At 38.6% G+C, this 24,309-nt stretch overlaps 1 protein-coding gene across 3 annotated transcripts in view; it reads right to left on the bottom strand.

The window, feature by feature from the left end:
* kcmf1 (potassium channel modulatory factor 1) overlaps positions 1–23,793 on the bottom strand; it is a 33,408-nt gene extending 9,615 nt beyond the window's left edge. For all 3 annotated transcript variants that reach the window (XR_014606271.1, XR_014606272.1, XM_084114787.1), the window contains exons 1-6: positions 23,588–23,793; positions 6,771–6,938; positions 6,454–6,593; positions 4,986–5,087; positions 645–822; positions 227–512 (exon numbers count right to left, since the gene is read on the bottom strand). Coding sequence is in view for 1 of the 3 variants with exons in the window: in XM_084114787.1 (XP_083970913.1) it covers positions 227–512; positions 645–822; positions 4,986–5,087; positions 6,454–6,593; positions 6,771–6,938; positions 23,588–23,603 (890 nt within the window). In the remaining 2 variants the exon portion in view is untranslated. The remainder of the gene's footprint in view (positions 1–226; positions 513–644; positions 823–4,985; positions 5,088–6,453; positions 6,594–6,770; positions 6,939–23,587) is intronic.
* Between the last annotated feature and the right edge of the window lie 516 nt (positions 23,794–24,309).

Below are 24,309 nucleotides of genomic sequence, written 5' to 3' on the forward strand. Positions count from 1 at the left end.
TTTATAAATCTATTAAGAGCTTAAAAGCAGCAAACTCCCACACACTTCAAATCACTTGTAATGAAAAGAGCAGCCTGGACATTCTACTGAAAAACTCATTTTGTGTTCCATGGGGGGGGGGGGAAACAATAGATGCTAGAGATGTCACCATGGTGAGCTGATGATGTAAGACCCATCCCTTTAACACATCAACAATTTTGAGCCTATGGCGAGGTCTGAGCCGTACCGTGTGAGAAGGAACTGGGAGCTGTGGGAGGCCAGCGGGTTGCTCTCAGTCATGGCTGTGTTTGTGGCGGTGCTGGGCGGCGGGATGCTGGCGCTGATGTTGCTAGGGTTGCTGCGTTGGCGTGTAGCGTTGCGAGCCGTCTCCAGCTGCTGGCGCGCCGCCTGCGCCTGCTGGCGCTCCAACTGAAGCTGCATTTGCAGCTGCTGCAGCTGCGAGGCCGAGGGCCCAGAAGAGTTGAGCTGCCCTCCTGCGGAGCGCCGCACACCCGACAGCTGAGAGAGCAACTCTGGTGATGTAGACACAGGGAGAAAGAGAAAGATTGTGTGAGACGGTTCAGGAAAGACTATACTTGCAAAAAAAAAAAAAAATCAAGGCCATATAAGAAAGTCCTTACTTCCTGTCCTTACACATTACACACCTGCTATGGGGTCCATGGCTTCCCTATTGCTTGGAGAATAGGAGGAGCTTTGTGAAGAGGACAGCCCACCAGTGGAGCTGCTGGTAAAGTGCATGTTAGTCCTGCGTGCCCGCGGACCACCCAGCCCCCGCCCAGGGTGGAACATCCGACGCACGTGCCGCACGCCGCTGCTCTCATCGTGCACATGCTGGTTAAGGAGCAACTGGTTGAGAATGCGTCACCACACACCCGATGCAGATCATCACATCTCACGCTGATTCAACAAATATAGTCATAATGCATAGACATAGACACAGACACAATTAGTGCTGTCACTTTACAGTAGAAAATCGATTGCACAATCAATCGGACCAACCAACACAAGTTTCGAGAAAGAAAATAGGGAATCGATTTTAACCAAATATGTCCACTATTAATTTTAAACGAATTAAACAAATAAAAAAGATAGATGTAACAAAACTCACAAACAAGCAGAAAAAGAAAATAAAAAATTCCAAAAGTGCAGTAGGCGTTGCGAAAGCTAAAAAGAAAATTCCCACCAATTTTAAGTGCCTATAGTTTCAATCGACTGCTGCTGGTGTTTTGCCAAAAAAATGGAGGACAACGGCGATCAACTTGTGCGACATGAGGGACGAGTGATAACCCCTAATAACTTGAGGAGTTCGATATGGAAGCACTTCGGGTTTTGGACTGTAGATCAAACTATGAAGAAGGACAGAGTGGTATGCAAACTGTGCGATCGTGAGTACCCATATCACAGCAGCACTACAACAATGAGGGGGCATATGCAGCTTCATCATCCAGAAGAATACAAAGACCTAGACCCGGTAGAGCCACCTGCTAAACAGCCAAGACTGGCAAACTTTTTTCCCCAATCTGCACCTCTACCTGTAGAACTGAAAAAGGCTATAAACTCAAAGCTTGCAAAGTTCATTTGTCGAGGCATGAGGCCAATTAGCATAGTGGAGGGTGAAGGTTTCATTGATTTTGTTCATGAACTTGAGCCATGATACATTATACATAGCCGAACCACAGTAACTAAGAAGATTGCAAAAATCTATAACACTAGTCGTGAAAACATGCATCAGATTTTGAGTGGCAAAAAAGTTGCTCTGACTACCGATGGATGGAGTTCCCTCGCTACAGAGGCATATATCACAGTGACAGCACACGTCATTTCAGAGACTTGTGAACTCCACGATTTTGTACTGCAAACGAAGCAGCTGAGAGTTAGCCATACAGCAGAGAATGTTGAAGAGTGCATATTGAGGGATTTCACAATACAGCCTGATTCAGTTGTTGCAGTCACTACCGATAATGCACTTAATTATGTTAATGCAGTGGAGCAGCACCTGGGTGCTGTTAACATACCGTGTCTGGCCCACACAATCAACCTGGCTGTACGCTGTTAGAGCCATAGACACAACTCTAGCTAGGCTAAGAAAAACTGCCCGTCATTTTCAAAGATCCACTATAGACAGCAGCCTCTTGGAGGACAAGCAGCGTATGCTAGGCCTAAAGCCAGAGAAGCTAATCAATGATTGTGTGACACGTTGGAATTCTACATTCGATATGATTTGTAGGGCATCTGAGCAACAAGCAGTAGTGGCAGCCGTGATATTTGACAAAAAAATGTCCAATCTAGAACTGATCACAATTGAGTGGCGCCTGGTTGAACAGGTGCGAGAGACACTTAAACCTTTCAAAGTCACCACCCAAGCGTTGTCCACATGCAAATACCACTCATCCTCAGCTGTACTGCCTTTGCAACATGTACTTTTGTCTCAGACCTCTGAGTCAGACGAGAGGTCTTGCTTGAAGGAAATGGCCACTAAAATCAAGGCAGATTTGAGCAAATGCTATGACCCCAAAAAGGAAGCGACATTTATGCTTTAGAATAAAGATGCTTACTTGGATCCTCAGTTTCATCTTTTAATTTATTTATCGGAGGAACAGAAGCAACAAGTGCACACAAACATTAGAGAGTAATTGGCACTGCAGTCTGGCGACAATGACGAACCCGTGGAGCCATGCAGTTCGGAATCAAGCAGGGGAAAGACGGCCTTAACAGCAATGGGGGATCTGTTTGGAGACATCTACACAAGGGGCTACGAAAGAGCGAATTACGTCGAAAGCGACCTCTTACAGGAGATGATGACTTATGAAAAGTAGCCACCATTGCCAGCTGACAGTGACCCGCTTTTGTGGTGGAAGATTGGAAGTACGAAATACCCCCACCTTGCGCAGCTGGCAATGAAGTACCTGAGTGTCCCTGGGATATCAGCGCGGTCGGAGCGCGTCTTCTCAACAGCTGGACATATAGTGAATAAAAAACGCTCTGCTCTGAACCCCGAAAAAGTTGATCGACTTGTTTTCCTGTCCAATAATTTGTAATAGGCCTAGCCTTATTTGCACGTTTCATTATACGCCTGTGTTGGTTACGTTCAATAAAAAAAACAAAAAAAAACACATGGCCTTCATGTCAAGTCCATTTAAAGTTTCATTTTTGAACAATTGTCTATAATGGATTACAATCGCCTATGTAGGCGAAATTTGTTTGACATTTCTAATCGTAAACACAGCTATGTTGAAGCCTGTAATGTTTTTCATTGATGTTATGGCAGTCCACTCTGCTTATTGTTTTTCGAGAATGTTGCACTCCTGTTCGTCTTTGTGCACGAAACTTCACACCAATAAATCATCAGAAATATTGCTGACGTGCGTCTCAAGCGCCCTCTTTACGTTCGTCCTAATGCCTGTTAGTTGTCCATGTATTGGCCTATATTTGGCGTTGAAAATGGAAACGTCTTTAGACATGGAAAATCGATTTTACAATCGATTCAATGAACACTTATGTCTCAAAAATCGAACAGGATTTTTTCACAAAAGTGACAGCCGTAGACACAATGAGCTGTGGTGTTTATATGGGTTCGAGTCCGATTAACTCTTTTTGCCCCCCAATAATTTCCTGTTACTATCAATTTACTACGCAGAGTAGTAAAGAGGCGAAAGCCTAAAAAATAATAATCAAACACTAATTTTCAAACCTCCAAGCATGAACTTGTATAATTCGCTGCTGTCAAGATGCGCTTTTAATAAAACTTGGCCGTCTATTCAGAAGAAATGTGCAATGTTTTTTTTTTGTTGAAATTGGTGCTACATGACTAGAGAAAACTGTAGCATTCCCTTTTGCTTCAACACCCATAATTTATTTTATTTTGGTGCCACCCCTGTTGATCGGAATGGAATATCTTTGGGGGGGGGGGATACAAAAATTAAGTTTAAACTGTAATTTAAAAAAAACAATATTATGCTCATTGAAAAGGTCAATTTTATTTTTGGGGTGTGCTAGAATACCTTTACATTTTTCATACTGTACATTACTGCAGCACCTCATTTCAGCCTCTGCCTGAAACGCTCGGTTTAAGCTCCTTTCTCTTTAGAGCTACCCTTCCGAAATGCCCAATCTTCTCTGATTGGCCACCTGGGTCAGTCTGTCGTGATTGGGTCTGACCATAATCCGGTTTCAGCTCCCTAAGCTTCCTGATCAGCTGTAAACAGTTTTACATCTATAGTAACTATGGCGTTGGTATTTGAAGTCGATACAATGTTTTTCGCCTTGCAGAAGAAAAAACTGTCTCCTTGACGGGCTAAAGCAGCCAGCAGGCGGGTATTATGCAAATGTGTAACATGGTGAAGTAGGGCCGTAACCACCATGGACATTGAGGGGCACAATTTAATTCACACCAAAATTCAAGTCACTACTCACTCTACTGCCAGTGAGATCTATGCTGCGACCAGATAAGGTGAATTGAAGTCAGGTGAATTGAACTTGATAAGCAGATCAGTTCAGTTTGTGAACAAATTATTCAGTCTGCTTTTTTTTTTTTTTAAATAAATTTAGTTACATGTTTCAGTGAAAAGATCCAATTCAAAAGAACTTTTCATTTATGAATCAGACATTGAATTTTGTTTTGAAAGTTAAAAGCCTCCCCCATTCATTGTAATTGAATGGAAAAGAACGTCCAGTACAATTCTTTGAAATACCTTCTGTGATCCACAACAGTAAAGTCATATAGATTTGGAACGACATGAGGGTGAGTAAATAATTCCGAATTTTAGGTTTTGTGAAAACCTTTACATTCCTCAAATATGCAAAGAAACCACACTGACATCATGCAACCGCACAGTCGATAAACATTTGTAGTATAGCCATAAGGTTATGACTTAAACATATTCACACACAGCCCTCAGTCATTACATGGACTGAACAACTGAAACAGTGTTTTAGGAATGAAGTCCATTATTTATATACATATCAGGTTCAGATTAAAAGGATATTAAATCTCTAGGTGCTCTGTGTTCAAGTGTGAGATGAGCAGCAAAGTCATCTGTCACATGATTGGGGTCGCCACCAGGCAAAGCTGCACAGATTGGGCAAATCTGAAACAGAGAGAGAAAATCCTTACAAATTAGAGTTGTGGAATATTTTCGTTTTTACGATGCTGATTACGATTCTGCATTGATGCATAAAAACAAAAGAATAGATCATTTTTTTATATTTTTTAAATAGGACTATCATACATATTAACAAACTGTTTATTGTATAAAAAAAAAAAACTCTTATTAAAGGCTATATTAATAAAACCGTTGCATATTTCCTTTATAAGCAAAGCACTCTGTTATTACAAAAAGAAATGCATGAATGAGAAAAAGTGTGGGACATGCTTGATGTTTAACAGAGTTATATGGGGCAATAAAAAGATTTCAATGCGTTGGAAGCGCGTGCACAGAAAGATAGCCTATGTGCATTAGGTCTTGATGTAAACCGGCTGCTGTCTGTGTCAATGTTCATCAAACTATAAAAGAAAAGAGGGAATTATGCATCTGTATTATTTCTTACTTGAATTACTTAATAAATATATATATATATATATATATATATATATATATATATATATATATATATATATATATATATATATATATATATATATATATATATATATATATATATATAAATAAATATATATATATATATATATATATATATATATATATATATATATATATATATATATATATATATATATATATATATATATAAATAAAGATGCATAGTGATACATCGAGAATCATTTTATAACTGAATCGTAACCTTCTGAATCATAATCGAATCGTGAGGCAAGTAAAGACACACACCTTTATTACAAATAGAGGTACAGAGCATCAAAACATAGTTGAGCCTGACACTTAAAACTATCTGTCAGATTAGCTGTATTTTGCATTAAAAGCACATGAATGATTAGTTCAGGAATTTTCTCTCAGTGGTTGATGAAAATTCACATCACGTTTTGGTGTGAGTTGCTGCAGGTGATTTGTGTTTGCTGTGAATAAGTACATCAAACCATGGATAATAAAGGTCTTGAGAAAGCTTGAAAATGTTGTACAACAGTCATCATGGGACAAAACGTTAAAGAAATAAAAAAACAGCAGCTTCACACCATGTCCAAACCAGACTCCGTGACCCGCAACAGCTATACATGACACCTTTTTTTTTTTTTTTGCAATGTCACGGCTGGCAACAAGACAAATGGTTTGCTATTTTCAGTGTGCTTGCAGCGAGAGCCCGCCCACACGCTCGTTTGATTGGCTGTGATTGTGATTGATTTTGTTTAATCTTTTAGTCTCGTCGCGTCTAGTGTGGACAGGAAATTTGCTTGTCACTGGAATCTTATTGCATCGCATTTAGTTAGGACACGGTGTCACATGACCTAAACATTTCAACAAAGACAGCATGTGTACTCACCACCTCTGTAGAGGTCTCTGCATGCTCTGAGGTCACGTGCTCCTGTAGAGATGTTTCCGTGTAGCCCATTTTACCACAGTAAGGACAAGTAAACGACTGAGGCTGCTCTACTGAGAATGCCTCCCCCCCATAATACAAGTCTGTAGAGAGGTCAGACAAAGGTCAAAAACATTTTCTTCAATCAGCATCACTATCATTACCAAGACTTAGTCAGGATGGTGTTGACATTCTGTAATGTTTTAAACATTATTTGAACAAGGTAACAATTATTATGTGATAGAATAAAAAGCATGGTATTATTTGACATTACTGCTTACCAAAGTCTACCCTGGTTAGTATGCACTGCATTGGGTGCTCCGTGGTGTGTCTAGTTGTCGTGGCTCCACTTTCGTAGCAAGATGCACAAAGGTCGTAGTCGTAGCAAATTAAACACTTGTATCGGCGCCCTCTGAAGTTCCCTTTTAAACACGCATCACAGCTCACACCTGCGGGAGAACACAGAGGCATTTAACTCAAAACAACAGCAGAAGACCCTCTGAAGACCCCGATCACATTCAGCACAGGATTCGCCTGGTTAGTTTCAATCCATTATAAAACAAACACAACATCAGCACATGACTCGCAGAACACTTATTCAAAACAGCTCCGTGTGTGTTTTGTCTTGTGCAAAGCAGGAGGAAATTATATCACAGCTCTGGCCACTGAATTGTTCGACATTTGGACGGCAGACTAATAGAGTTCAATTTACACTGTCAAAACAAATGTTTAAGGACATGGCACATATTAACCGTCTTTCTTTGAGGGAGCAATAATCCACAATAGGATTATTATCAATATCAACACATATTTTGTTAATTTACCAACATTGTGAATAGTGACATTAATATTTAATATATCTTAGTAGATTTAAACGTCAAGGTAAAGCCAGGGGCACACCAAGCGGACGCGTCAGGCAACATCGGGTAGTTTTTGAGCGCCGGCCGACGTAGTTTTTTCACTGTGTTCGGGACGCCGTCTGGGTTTTTCCGGGTCGATTCAGCATGTTGAATCGGCGTCAGGCCGTCGGTGAGAGAGAACTCTGATTGGCTGTTCAGTTTAGCGAACGAGTCAGTGCACGAGAATAAGAGCAAAAGTGATGAAAGTGAGTAAAGAAGTCATGACAGCACAGCCAGAAGGCTATTCTAATTTTACATCATCTTACCTGTGCATTCCACTGCGCGAATATTTTCATAATATAGCCTACATATAAACCTGTATATGATCCTTAATTCTTTGCCCTGGTATTTCATGTGACTGGCACTCTCCCTGTGTTTAATCAAGCTCTCATTCTTCAAATGTGTGGATTAGAGATGCACAGATTATACGCGGCTCAGGCGGACCAAGTAATAAAAAATAACATTTCAATTAATTGCAGGTCGGTCGCGTTTGGATGAGAGATAAATCATTATAAGTGGTCATTATATAAAACACAAAGGAAAAAAAAAACTATGAGAAATTGCTTAACAACTTACTATCATTAATTAAAAATATACAGATATCATTCTGATAAAGGTCATGTGCAGTGAAAGGGATTGATTGACGGCTAATATTAACCAACCTAAAATGTGCTTGAAAGTGTAATGAATGTGAATGGTCACTGTATCAGCTCACAGAAGGCACATACCGTGCAGTAATTAGCGAAAGTTTGTAGAGAAATAAAAACGGGTCGCACCTCAACAATTATTTACGCTTGCACAAATGCTCCCAAATATATTTAGAGGTTACACAGATTCAATTTCGGGAGCATGTGTGACCAAAATGGTCGCAATTTCAGCCTTGCATCTTAAAAAGAAAAGAAAAAAAAAGACTCGTTTGGGATTCTGTCACATTAATACAACAAAGTGCAACAAAAGCCCCTTTAGCCCCGCCCACCGATTCACTCATGTCATGTAGTAGTAAATACAAGACAGACGCAAACACAGGATTTCAGCAACAAAACGATAGAGATGCCTCTGAGGATTCTGAAGTGCAAAGTTGTGGAAAAACATTTTTTGCATTGCCATCCTTGTGATCCCAACATTAAGAAAGCGTGGATGAACTTGACACTGTTTGTTTGTTCGATTCATTTTACTGCAGATTCGTTTTTAAACAAGACAGAGCTCGACACAGGCTTTTCAGAGAGACTGAAAATAGGCTAAAAGATGCTGTGCCGCCAACTATATTGGATCTTACAGTATTATCGCAAAACAGTGTAACAACGTTTTTAAATTGCTTTGTCTGAAACAGATCGTTATATGTTCTGAGTATTTATACTGTAGTGCCGCAGTCAAACTGAATGTGATTTGCTGTTCTTTCCTTTGATTAAGCATTTATGGGGTTAATGCGTTGGATTATCGGATACAGAAGAAAGCACGTAGAGAACGCTGCTTTTGTTATTGTTTGATAGAAGCACAATTCGCTGCGATTCCTGTATAAAAGCCTCAATGAGCGACATCTTCTGTTTTGTCATCAATAAGACATTGAAACGAGTTGTATTTTATTTAAAACACAACACTACAACTGACAATGTATACAAGTTGTATACACAAGTCATCCTGGTCAACAATAACTGTGGTAAGTACTTAAACTCTTTGCCACAACCAAGATTTATAAAGCATATGTAATAAGCATAAATGTTTCACATTAGCTATGTTTCCATCCACACGTTTTTATCCGAATTAAGAGATATCGAATGAAAAATGCCTTATGGAAACAGTAAAATTCGATTGAATTTCATGAATATCGACTCAAATGAAATACGTTCGGTCTCATCGGATTTTATCTTGATCGATATACGGCTTAGGCGATAAACGCTGATGGAAACGTTATTTGTATACCGGTAAATCCATTTTGTCTAGCAAAACTTTGTTCGCAAATGTTTGCTTGAATGTGGTGCGATTCAGTGCGAAAATGAATGGAAACACCTTAAAATGTGTCAAATCAATTCGATATACCAATTTGATCGCAAAACAGCATGTGACGTCATTACGCACAGGTTTTTATTCGCTTTAAAGCCGTTGGATGGAAACACACTTTCACCAGCTTTATTCGCATGATTTTTTTTTACCGAACCTCAGATAATTTGATTGACAAGTGGATGGAAACTTAGCTATTGTTGGCAAATAAATCAACTAACAAGATATTTTTCAACATCCAAAGTTTTCAAACCAATTCCACAAGTGTAATAGCGGGAATGTTGAAAAATTAATGTAATTAACCAATCATAGCAGTAGGCGTTTACTTCCAAGTCTTGAATGTGTCATGCCTTAAACAGTGTTTCAAAGAGAGGGTCAAAAACAGGATAGAAAACAGCCTCAAAGAATATTTAAAAAAAAAGAAAAAAAATGCAGTTCATGGCCCCTTTAATAAAAAGCATGCCTTCTATTATTTTTAATATATTTTTACTTCTATTATTGCTGTATTTTACTGATTTCTTTAAACATTCTTAAACTATTTGCCAACAATGGATGTTTGGTTGAAATAATGTTTCTTTCTGATTGAAAATGTATTTACATAGGCTATAATTCTTTTTTTTTTAAAGTCAGTCAAAAGGTTAAAAAAAACATTAAGCTACTTAAGTATATCATCCAGTCCTGCACACAGTAAAGCAGATATTTGCCATGTACTTGGTGATAAAACTGATCCAGTGTTGGTCTTGTTAAACCTCAGGATTCAAACAGCTAGAACAACACCAGCACAATGCTGTAGAGCTGATCATAGTTCAGATAATCAGTCACTGAAAAACTCACTGTCTTGTTCTGACCATTATCAACAGCAGTGAAGAGGAAACCAGACTGCCGATAAACAAATATTTTCATCAGGCATGAACCTACTTCAATTAATTATAGCAAAATGAAAAGAACATCTCTATATAAATTAGGGCTGCTCGATTATGGAAAAAATCATAATCACGATTATTTTGGTCAGTATTGAAATCACGATTATGTAACACGATTATTTCACATGACTTTGGGAACGTGTTGCATTTATTAAAAAGACACGGTAACACTTTACAATAAGGTTAATTAGTTAACATTAATGTATTAACTAACATGAACTAACAATGAGAAATACATTTGTTACAGTATTTATTTATCTTTTTTAATGTTAGTTAATAAAAATACAGCTGTTCATTGTTTGTTCATGTTAGTTCACAGTGCATTAACTAATGTTAACAAATACAACCTTTCATTTTAATAACGTATTAGTAAATGGTGAAATTAATATTAACTAAGATTAATAAATGCTGTAGAAGTATTGTTCATTATTAGTTAATGTTAACTAAGGTAGTTAACTAATGCTAATTAATGAAACTTATTGTAAAGTGTTACCAAAGACACCTTTCAACAATTCTTTAAAAAAATCGAAATTTGAACATTGATTGTACTTTTTGAACCAATAAAATAAATAATATAACAGATTTATAATTCCTGCAGGTCTACCACTTATAATGCGGGAAATTCCCCCAGAAACATTGATTCACTTTAGCATGTAGATTGTATGAGTAGCCTAAATGAATCCACACAGATTATAAAATCAAATCAATAATTTTAAAACTTTCTCCGAGACGCAATTTCACAAACCGCGTGAGTGTTCAGCGGTGCTGCGTCTTCTCTCTCTCTGTCTCTCAAAATGGGTTGGACAAAGCAAGCGTCGAAACTACACTCTCGCGTTTAAGAGTCGGGACATGACGGAATTGTCACTTGCACAATCGGGCCAGCATTGCATCGTAACTAAAGTTTATCATTTTTACTTCTTTTTAAGTCTTATCAGTTTAAACATTCAAGCTGAGAGAGTTTATGGCATCGGGAGGGGCGGATGTGTGCGTGCGCGCGTCATTCAGAACACAAGACAAAATTAGAGCGTTCTTTCAAAACAGAACATGGCAAAATAATCGTTTTTACTCGATTGTACTATTTTGGTGATCGTTGGGAGCAAAAATCGAAATCGAAATTCAATTAATTGCACAGCCCTAATATAAATCACCAACACAATGTTCAAAATGACTGTGGACCCAGAAGAACCGGCAAAGCAACAATTAATATTTCTGTAACCAAGACAGTAAAAGACTAAACTCCAGATTTAGATTAGTCTCCAGTGTTGACAGGGAAAAGCCTCTTAAGTGTTTCATGAGGTAATGCCTTACTGCATGTTTGCAAGTGAGTTGCATCCCAATTTGCATACTTTTACTATGCACATTAGCCATGTTTCCACTGTCGGGTCAAAACCGAACATACTAATGCGTGCCAGGGCCAGTCGTGTTTTCACTGTCAGTTCTGGGGCTTGATCGGGGCTTCCTCTGGGCCAACGGCCAGGGTTTTTTGCCCTTGGTCCAAAGCAGGTCAACTGGGGTTTAAGGAGTGGTCATGAACAGAGGCAGAGTTTCCCAGAGTCAGGAGAGGGTCAACACCGCTGCTCAGTTCCCATGTTATTATTATCAGGCCACCAGATAACCTCAACATTTAAAATTTAATCTCAAAACTCACTTTCAGACACCAGCAAGTGAAACTTCCTTTCGATCCGATGGGGATTCAGATCAATGTATGAGGCAGATGATATATATTTTTATGCAATGCTACTTATGCTAACCATCCAACAGCTCAATGCTCAAGCTATTCAAGTCTTGCGCATACAACTCCTAAAGCCTCGTTCAGACTGTCATTCCAAATCCAATTTTTGTGGATATCCGATTAAAATCCGATCAAAATCCGACCAGATTTAGCAAGTGTGAACAGAAAAAAAGAGAAAAAAAAGCACACATGAAATGCATTTTTTACAAATCCATCCATAAATCGAAACCAGTAGAGACGACAGCACAGAATAAAGCCACGCATACCAGCCTCTTACATTTCTGCCGCTGCCTCAAAGGCCCCGATATACTTCAAGTGAAATCAAAGAATGAATTGCTGGATTTTGAACAAAATCAGACCAAAACTAAGTTTGTTTGGAGTTCGTTGAGGGAGTATGAAACAGCTTTGCGAAAAAGTTCGCTACGGCTGGTAAACAACTTTGTACTACCATTGGTCCGTGGCGATTATGTAATAGGTAGGTGTGTGCAGAGGCTCTGCCTTCTTTCACACATGAAAATCTTTTCTAGTTCATTTCTGGTTCATTTCTACTGTTCAGTCCGTCGAGGTCAGACGTTCGCGAGTGAAAACATCAACACACTGGAGAGTTGCTTTATAGTAGAAAATGAAGTTGTACTTCTGATGACATTAGACACTGACAGTTTTTTACATTTACGGTAATGTCAAATAAACGTGACGACTTTACTAGAATGCCGAATTGCAGAGCTGGTGCAAACATATCCATATTGTTATGATCAGGTTTTCTTAATTTTGTTGTGCGTGTATTTTGTTATTGAGATATTTACATATTCATCTAAACGCTGCTCTCAAAATTGTGGGCAGCATCAAATGTTCACTAACAGTATATCGCTGGTCACGTATTTCGAACTTCGTTTAACCCCTAAACAAAGAACGACAAAGAACTTCGCAGTGAGTATATCGGTGCCTTAAGACGCAGTAGTCCAGCGCGACAGCTACACATCGTCATGTTGCAAATAAGACAACATCTGTATTGCAAACCCCTCCACCAATGCAATGTCATTGGCACAGAAACCAATGCAGATATTCCTTAAGACTGATTAGGCAATTACAGCATATGAATTAGGATGCAGCCCTAAGTCTTTCAGAATCCACATGAGAACTGAGACAAACACAAAGCAGACAAAAGCTTCCGACAATAATCTACACACAGAAACTGCTGTGGTAATGTACCGCTGGGAGGAATTAGCACAAGGAATTAATTCCAGATTCAAATAATGAAATGTTTGCTTGTAAAATTAAATCAAATAGCCTCCTAGTTAACTGAGAGGAAATATGTAGCCTAACACATTTTCAATGTTCAGTTCTGTCCACATTTTTAGTTTTATATTGTGGTCTCACATATCTTTGGGTTAAAACTGAGGTTTGGTGAGTTGTAACTAGCATTTCTCTTTATGACCTGCCAAATGACCTCTGCGGCCTATTCACAGCAGAGTCCTGCAAACAAACCAAACAACACATTCAAACTAAACCACAAGAGGAAGATCTCCATTTGCTTCAACTGAAAAATGTAGAATGGATGCGTCATTACATTTTCCAACTAGCCTTTAAGGATTTGGGTTTCAGTTTGCATCTCTATGTCTTTTTATGATTGACAACATCAAAGTAACAAACAATAACGCATGCTAGTGGTTCTCAACATTTCCGACTCAAATGGTAAATCAAGAAAACAAGCGATGCAAACAATAAGGCTAACCCTATTGAGCTCTATAACAATGATTCATTTTCTGTTGAGTGATATCCAAATGTATCTCACCTGTCTAATAAGAAACATAATATATTTAATTGTCTTTGGGGGATTCCATGGTTTCTACAAAAGTCGAGGGAAATGCGGATATGACATCATTGACAGGCGACGTACGGACACGGTCAGTGTCCTGGTTAAAATAGCTGATTTCTCTGGATTTAAACACTGTTGGAAACGTTTGGGATAATGTAAGTACACAAGTCAACAAAACGTACGACATTGTTCTAGTGATTTCTGGATATTTTAATCATTAATTGATCCTATGAACATTATCTGTAATGTTTATGACCTTTTCGAGCAGGACAAGCGATATATAGAAATCGTTAAGATAGGTGTGTCTATGGCACACTGCCAACATAGGTAAAGATTTTCTTTATGCACGCAATTATGCAGGAAATATTAAGCATGAACATTTATTTGGGATTATTAGAAGAAATTGATTCGAATTTACATTAAATACTACAATGCAAACAATTGTTACATAATGGCAGTCACGAAGCTCACGGAGACGATGAATGCTTAGAATAATCTTTAATAAGAGCGCATAGGAGATACTGAGGAGAAACACCACTAACATTAACAAGAACAGACCAGGAATGCAGGAGAAAACAGTGTACAGGGCTCGAATTTCGGCGCGGGATTGCGGGTATTGCGTATTACATCATTTTTATAATTTCCGCAGGTCTCTCCACTTATAATGCGGGAAATTCCCCCGCAAACATCGATTCACTTTAGCATGTAGATTGTATGAGTAAATTAATCCACACAGATTATTAAATCAAATCAATCATTTTAAAACTTTCTGCGAGATGCAATTTCACAAACAGCGCGAGTGATTCAGCGGTGCTCTCTCTCGTCTCTCAAAATGGCTTTTCTCTTTATTTCTCTTTATTTTTATCTTTATTATTTTGTATTCATTTTTGCTACTTTTTCAATTTAAATCAAAGATTGAAATCAAGCTTCCTTGTGTTGTGTAAACTCTTAACAACAAAATTACCCCATTGTAAAAACGCAATGAGTGAGCAAACATTTAGGTGAGATAAATGGAATAATAAAACTGTCTAAACTCAGGCCCTGGTGTATACACAAATCCGCCGCGAACTCTATGGGCGCCGCCATCTTGCCTGCCGCCATTACTGCGTGCCTGCGAAGTGTGAGGGTGTGACACTTGCCGGTGTCCTCTAATGACATTTCAATGAAAGCGGATCCTGGGGCTTAAATATTGTGATTGTCAAAACATTTTAGTTACTAAACTGAATTTTATTAGGTTTAGTGACAACATGTTGCAATGTTTATATTATATGGTACAATTTCTGGTACGTTTTTTTTTATTATTGCTTGAAACAATTTCAGGATTTCAATTCAGTTCAATTCTTGTGATTTGTTTTAATATTGACTAATCTGGGTAAATATTAGGTACACAAGATAGGCGTTATTTTTTTAAGAAAAGAAAATTCTCACCTAATGCTGTAAGTTAAACATACAGAGAGCCTTATCAGCTGGCAGTATTATTTAAGGTTAAAAATAACTCAAATTAAATATAATGCGTTTTTTTTTATTATAATAACAACTTTATTTAATGATATAAGAAAACATATAATAAATATGTAATATAGTACACATATTTAGCAAAATACTCTCTATAGCTCTTTTTTTCTTTCCTGAGGTAAATGTTATGTGACATAATTGTTCTCCAGCTGTTTTATTGACCCTTTCCGCGGTTAAAAAAACACTGATTGATCGATATTATGTATGATGTATATACATTTCGGTAGGTTATGCTACTGTTTCTTTTAACATTGTTCATTCGTGTTTATTTACTATTAAGTTATGATCGGTTCACGTGCCATAGGGATCTGTCACGTCACATTTACAAACGCCAAAATATTTATTGTTTGAATTTCATAATAAAATTGACAGAATCTGAGAGCTGAGCTTTTTTTTTATATCATAACTAACCTGCTCTGTCTAGTCTGTCGGTCTCCGTGTCCTCTTTGCTTCTCGATTTTTATGTGCGTGAGAAAATGGATGTGTGGCGTGAGAGCGTGTGAAAAGTGTCAATTGTGTGTGTCTCACGGTGAAAGCGTGAGAGTTGGCAGCTTACAGGTATTCAACATTATTTTATTAATCATCTGGCATGCGAGCTTCAGAACCTAAAATACAGGGCATTGATTGAAGGTCAGAATTACATGAGCTCCGGATGGATTGGCCAGATACTGCATACCTTCGCAGATGAGCTCACATTAAAAGGTGTCGTGCGGTTTTCACAGGCAGTGAACTCGTACCATAATGTGTCAGTAACAATATAAAACTGCAAAGTTCTCGAAGTAGTGTGTGACTGCATGGCCGGCCGAGGGAAGTGTTGTAGCCATACAGCAGGGCGACTGTACAAAATGAAAGATGAATAGATAAAAATAACATTTCGTACAGCTACATCTGCTACAGCCGCCTACGGGACCAACGCTACTTCCTTAGCAGCAAGGCACGCAGTAATGGCGGCGCTGCTTTACTTCCGTGTTTCGCCGGATTTGTCTATAGAGCAGTGTTTCCCACAGGATTTTGTGAAACTGTGGTGGGTGGACCTCGGTCCCTCTGGGCTGAAGAATTTAAGTTAAATTCATCAATCTAGTGCACTTTGAGAGTTCAAAATTAAGAGCTCCAACCCATATTCAGAGTGCAAATTGAATAAAGAAAAAAAGTCTGTGCATTGACTTGTACCTAAACTTTAAAGGGCACTCAAACCTCTTTTTAGTTGTAACATAGTGTCTTAGTCTACATTACACTAAGAATAATAATAATGATGTTATAATATTATTCCTATGACAGTAATAGCCACATATTGTAAAAGAAATGCACAAAAAAAAATAATAATGAAACTTTCATAATTAGTTTTGTCCTAATTACTACACTTGAAAGAAGCAACACGTGAGCTTTTCTTTTGAGGGAAACAAGTTTACAAACGCGTCTCTCATTACAATTCTAGTGAAATGCTGTAATCGTCAACTATGCAGATGTGAAAATAATGCGTAACTGAGATGACAGGTGAACTGAATGACTAAACAAACACACTAGGAAACTGGGTCACAGGGAAAAAACAATAAAACATAAAATAACTATGACAACAACACTATTATTAAATTGCACTTTATTATTTAAAAAGTTTTACCATGCATCATCTTGCTCAGAGTGACAGTATAAGCATAGCCTAATTATTCAATTAAATGTTATTTGTATATAGCCTATTGGTGAGCTAACCTAATTATTCATTTAGCCAACGTTTAAGTCTTTATCTTTACTGCTTCGAAATACATGCTGTTAATGAAAACACTTGAATAATTTAAAGTTCCTGTGCGAATAAAAACTGTTTTATACAACACAACATAATTACATAACCACAGCGAACTGTACGTGTCTTAAGTTGTAGGCGCAAGCATAAATCTGTATTCAGATTTCAGAAGAATCATTGCAACATTTGTAATATAAATGCTGAGGTGTCTCATCCATCAGCTGCTATTCGCTACTGTATTGAAGATGAACGTAACTTAAAAAGCACAGGAAATTCCCGACAATAAACAAATAACCATTTAAATGTTTAGGATGTTTGCATTGTAAGAATGTACAGGGAGACTTCAAATATAAAAAACACTGACTCGTTAGGTAATGTTTTCTCATTCAAATCAGATGATTTCCTATTAATTCAATAGAATTTGAGGGAATACCAATATGGCAGAGCAGTGGCTTCACTTTTTATGATGTCATAAGCAATCCAGTCATGAGTGGGTCAATTTAAGTGTAAAAATGTTTAAGTTTGAAAATAAACAGCCTATTAATTGAACATCGCAGCACCAAATACTTAACACCGAATAGAAAAATTGGAATGGCTACGAAATACTGTTCAGAAACAGAAAGTAGCGCCGCTGCTTTGTTTACGATGTTACTGGGGCAATGGCTGCATTTCTGGCATGATTTCCCCCCCCGTCAAACCAGTTCAGCGGACATCCCGCCCTGCAGCTTGTTTCGTTGGTTAAGGTTACAGTGTCGGACAGGTTTAGGGATCAGTGTTTGGTGTAGGCAATCAGTAAAGTGATTGACATGACCAATGAAATCTTTAGAATCGGCTGCAGGGCAGGATTTCCGCTGAACTGGTTTGGGAAAAAAATCAGCGGCACCTGCTGTCAGAGAGTCAACAATCGAATCAAAAAGTTTAAATAATCATAATAGGCTGTATTGCTGTTTTTCCATTACCACTCTCGCACAGTATAATGACAGCAGACCTTTCTCAGCCACTCCAGCGACGGACGCAAAAACGATCATACGGATTTTTGCAGATAACCGATTGCTGCCAAAACCGATCAATCGGTCGAACTCTAGTTATAATGCCAGGGCTGTGCAGCGAGCAGCTCCGTCTCACCTGTTGCCACATCACATTTGATCTAGATGTCATTAAATCACCTAAAATACATCACAGCAACTTACCCTATCAAGCACCACAAAACCTGTCAACTAAGGTTAACAACAGTGCAAAAATAATGTCAAGAACCTTTCTGCACTGTATTGGACACGTTTTCCGAGAGAATCAAAACAGCACCATGGCTGTGAGCTTGAGGGCCTTTCTTCATTCACTTGCTTATTTCCCATTAAAGAGGTTGCAAGTTCAGTTCTCACTCAGAGCAAAATTCAACCTGTGACACTGGTGCCATGACCAAGATGAAGCACTGTGATGAGCATGGGGACAGGGTAATGGATCCTAACTAGTTTATCATTTACTTTGCACTGCACACGCACAGACAGAACAACCCTCTTGATTCATCTGCTACTACCTCAGGCTCCCATCCCACAAATCCAAATTTTGCTTTATGTGAAATCAATCACATAAGACACAACATGAGACATCATCTCTTTAGACATTCAATGATCAAAAAACTCAATTAAATTGACAGCTCCAACTTTAAATTCTTTCTGATCAAATTTAATTCTGCATTTATGTGCCACGTTGCTACATTTCTAAAGCTCCCAGCGTTCCTGTAGAGCACAGAGTTGCCAAAGTTCAATTCCCAGAGAATGCAAGAATCGATAAAAGATCAGGGATATAAAGCTTTGGGAAAAAAAGCATCTGACAAAACAAACAAATGTAAGTGGTGTCGTGTTTTCCTTAGACATGTTACACTAGTCTCACATGTTTTAGTCTCACTAGACAGACGGCAGAAGGTCTGGACTCCATTGCAGCTTCATTGGCCAAGGACCGCCCAGAGGACGTCTGACTGACATGTAAAGCAACCTAGCAGTTCGTTTTGCACTGCGTCATGTTTAGGGGCGTGAAAATGTAAAGTTCATGTCCCTACGATAACAGACTGGCATGCATCTAATAAATGATTCATTCAAGAATAACGCTTGCTGCAGGACTTTACTGCAACGGCACTGCAAACTTCACATGCTTTTGAAAGTCCAGCGTTCAGCTGATCCTGATATGCGCTCATTGTCACAGTTGTAAACACGACGGCTTTCTTCTTCCATGAGGGAGTTTGGCGTCATGATGGCTTTGTTTCCCAGGCGGACCGATAAAGAACGTGACACACGCCTCCTGGAAATCCTGTAGAATTGTTGCTTATTATATTATTTTGTGTAATATACAAATATAATAAATCTGTCTTTTCACATTGCTGTTGCTGCCATTATAAAAGTAACAATGCACTATCAAGGCCAAATATGACCCCAGATGGCATCTAAAACAAACACAATGTACGTGCTGCGCTCTTGTGAAAAGTCCTGTTATAAGTGGTCTACGCTCTGATATGAATCTTTTTTTGTCATCGTATTTATAATTTGTTGTTAATGAAAGGATTTGTGCACGAGCATGCAAAACTCACGCTGAACAAAAACTCTGCCGTATTGAGTGGATTCTGACTAACTTAAACACATCTGATTGGTTATTGTGTTCATGCACTCAACAGATATGTCTGTGATTGGCTACATTGTGCAACGCTGCAAAAACACGTACTAAATAGAAACCTTTGACACTCTTTACAGTGCGCTTATACACTCGCGGGAGCGTTTCAAAGCAGTCTGCTATTAGCGAGTACCGCTACTGCAGATATCATCACATTAAATGATAAAATAAGTCTTTGGCAGGACAAGAAAAACCCTGTCTGATAAATAAGCTTGTTATGACACCAAACGTTTACAGATCAGTGAAATTTCACAATTCTTGTTTGCAATTTCCATAGCAAAAACTACCAGAGCTTAACTAACATAAAACTCCAAACTTTATTAACGACAAATGAAGTCAGTAAAACAATAATCACTAAACAATTTTTTTTTTGCAAGCAATAGCACAAATCAACAACAGAACAAAGAGACAAATTAAATATAATTTTTTTTGGAAAGTCTAATAGCTAGTATTCAGGAAAAGAAATTAAATGATCAAATGTAAAATAACACTGCGCAGTCTTTGCTGTATAAATTAAATATAGGTTAATCTTTGTTAAGGTTACAGAAGGTATTATTAGGCTGGTGTTCCTTTAAGAGCAAACGAACGGATCCAATATAATGATACATATATGATTTCCTTCTCAAATGTTTACGTTCAATTAAGACATAACCTACTGTATTTACTAGGATACTCACCAAGACGGATTTTGAAATAACATTGTGTGTCTTTGTCCGTTCAAGCATCAACTATCATCCGTTTAATTGACCTATGGCTAAGCCACGCCCCCAAACGCGATGAGCCAATCACAGTGTGCATAGCTAACCCAATACACTCGGACATTCTCTGCTTCCACGTCCATTGAAATGCATTGCAGTTAGTCAGTTTTCATTCGTTTGTATATGTTTTTTCTTGTCATTTTAAGTTTAAAATGGTCAAACGGTGTGCATGGGGTACGTACATGCAACTCCGACACTAGATATCCCGAGAGGCTGGGCGACGGTGTGTATTTTTTACCCTTTCCCAAGCCACATCTCAACCGAGATAAGTGTCTGCTCTGGATTAAGTTATGCGGTAGACCACAACACCAACTAAACGTGGATAAATTAAACAAGGATGTCTACATCTGTTCTAAGGTAAGTCAACAAAGTCTTTGAACGTTATCTTTAACATCTCTAACGTAACGTTAGAAAACGTTAACGTTAGCTTCTAGCTGCGTTGTACATCATGTCACTTAGCTTCATTAACGTATCTGTAAATAACCGAGATGTTAGCAATGTTGTGCTGAATGATTCATGTAAATACTGTAGCACCAAACTAACGGAGAGGTACTCTTGGTAAAGATGGTAAAAAGGCTTGTCCTGGAAACGTATGCAACTTAGACCTGTACATGTTTAATTTGATCATGAACCATTAATTACATATTGAAGCACAACATTTTAGACAACTTTCTACCAAAACAACTGGGGAACTTTGTTTTTTTTTAGCAAAACATGTAGCCTTTTCACTCCTCTTCAACATAACTAAATATTCAAACTATTTACATACAGTGTCAATAGACAAGAGGTCAGGATGTTCAAAAGGTCATTGATTTGTGCTGATTTAGTGTGAGTAATAACTCCTAATACATTTTTTCCTAAAACATTTTGTCAATGGAGGGCCCAGCACTGAGTTTCCCCATCCTCACCAAGCTACAAGGACTGGATCTACTGTAGGACAGAGGTGTCGTCCATCGAATGTTGACTGTTTGTCCGAGTGAGTGGAGGGGGCGTGGCTTAGCCATAGGTCAATTCTGTCAACTGTATAAACGCATCTTTCTCGCTGACCCGGGCCATCAGGCAGTCCTAATTGTCGAACAACTGAACTCTGTGTCATAGAAAATCAGAATAAGTTTGTTTTGACACAAACTTATTTTGTTTTTTTTATTTTTGTTCCAATGACCTATATGCGAAAGACAATAATTAATAGTTAGGCTTTATTTCTGCTTTTTACAGATGGCCTTTGTTTCTATATGGATCAAAGATCATTTAGGTGATAACACCCCATGTTGAAACTAAATTTATCCTAAAACTAAAAAAAAAAAAAAAAAAAAAAGGCTACAAAAAAACTGAAAATGTCTTGGCAACTGACATGGGTTAATAATAACCCAAGGGGACTCCTTAAGTTTGGACTTGTGCAGTCATATCTGAAATGCCTACTGTATTTAATATAGGCTACCTCAGATGAAATTGAGCATTAATTACAGAATCCAGATCCTCTGTTCAAACGTCAGAGTGAATCTGCCACTGTGCTTGAATCAAAGAGCAGCTGCCAAACTATAACCAATCCGGATATAATAATAATAATTATCTGAGGTGTCAGTTATCACTAGGAGTCTGAGGATTCTCCCATTGGAAGCCACTCTCAAGCACCATGTGTTGTTTGCAGAGAAACTAGACGCATGTGTAAGCAGTCTTCATTCACAGGCAGGTGACATCCGCTGTCTAGAAATCTAGTGAGCTGCCACCAACCCAAAGACAGCATATTTGGGAATCAAAGGCACATTTGATGATGCACAGACATGCTGTCTAGATAGGCAGCTCACTAGGTTGAGACAGACATAAATAGCAAGCACTTAACAAATGTCTGAACAGATTATACTTCAAATAACTCACATTGAGTTACTAAGATTTCGGTTCGATTCATACATAAAAAAAGAATAATAATAAAATGTACTATAATCTGATATGTAGGGCATAAGTATTCTTTGAAGTACCACATAGTATATCAAAAATGTATTTTGGTAATACCATATACATGTTTTAATACAAGTAATAATAAAAAGAGAAGCACACAAAACAAGTTTTTTTCCCTTTAACATTCCCATTACAAAGAGGTACCAATGGTACACGTCCAAAAACATGCAAATACCATTGTACTGTAGAATGTCCAAAAACATGGTACCACCATGTTCAAAGATTAAGCTAATACAGTGGTAATGGCCTATGCTGATACTAGCATAAATTATATCAGACCCAAACCGATATTTCAATGTAACGTCATTTGCATTTTATTAATTTTGTAAGTATCGCTGCACTGACAGTCCTCACTGAGGCTCTGTCAACTTTTAACAGGACAAATGTGTCTGAAGCCACATGATCAAGCCATAACTTCAATGCTGAATCTCTTCCTTGTATCCAAACATACTGGTTTGACTAAATACTGACCGTCTTCACAAAGGGAGCTAGAAATATAAACGTGTTTCCAGAAATAATAGAGTAATATTCGTAAGCAATCACAGCTATGGCTTCACTGACACCAGCTAATGCTAAATCCAGACGTGCAAGTCATTCACTTGTGCTGGCCTGAAACATGACATGACTCAAGACGGCTCTCACACACACATACTCCCTAACATGAGCTCCAGGGCGGTCTGACTGAGCTCTACCGCCGCTTACCCAGCAGAGTACTGGCCTTCGGTCGTCATTCTAGCAGTGCTGAGTAACTTACGGCAGAAAGCTTTAAAATTAAGTTTCTTAAAACAGGCCCAACCGAAGCCCTGACCTCTCCACGGACTACCTGCGGGAACACACTCGCACTCACTCCCGCGGCTGAGGGAGCCGCAGAAGGCCCGGCCTAGCAAACAGGCCCAGCTCAATATCACACCAGGCGGCTTCAGGAAAACGCCCTTAGCGCTAACGATGCGGTGTAAGTACATAAAAGGTTGCAAAATTCACGGCGGCCGCCATGATGAGTCTTTCCCAGTGCATTTGAATTGAAAACATGGCAACCCGCGGGTCAGCACTGGCCTACAATTCAAGCCAACGACGCAGCGATCGGCGGTTTTTTCGCACCTACCTTCATGTCGGGACATCCTACAGACAGTGACACAGCCCCTCCTCGGGCTCCCTAACGTCTATGAGTCGGAAAGGTGCCGCTAAAAACGAAATAAAAGTGGGACGCGGTCTTTCTTTCCTATTTTCTCTCTTGAAGATGGATCCGGGGCTTACTTCTCTCCGCTTCCCCCTCCCCGTCTGTCATCAAGCGAATGTGTGTGTGAGAGATGGACCGGGTGCGGGCGAGGTGTGCCGGCAGGGGGCGCAGGACTCATCTGCTTCTTCTTCTGTGGTGTTTGAAGGGCGGTAAACTCGTGTAGCTGTTGAATGGGTTTCTGTTAGTGTTGACTAACGCCATCTACTGTAGCTAAATATTATTATTATTTAAAAATTACTATTTAAAACGCAGAAATACAGTGGACCCAAAAGTATTAGGACTTATTAATTCATTAACGTGTGAATTTAATCGCACTAGATACATTTTTTTTATAAAAGCAAGTGTTATTTATTTAGACCGCATTTCTCAACAATTCTGAAAAATTGATCAAAAAAAGTAAAAACGCCTTTGGACACTTGACGTTTGGACTGTATGAGGTTGATGTGAACTTCATTCGGTCAATAAAAAACGAATCAACAGCTGATTAAAAGTCATTGCAAAAATATCTCTGAGATGTGAAGTTATCATATAGCATCATTTGCTTATAGATGGTTTGACATTTTGTGTGCTTCAATTTTTGGAAACTG

The sequence above is a fragment of the Abramis brama genome (genome assembly GCF_963993115.1).
Source record: "Abramis brama genome assembly, chromosome: 5".
Classification (NCBI taxonomy): Eukaryota; Metazoa; Chordata; class Actinopteri; order Cypriniformes; family Leuciscidae; genus Abramis; species Abramis brama.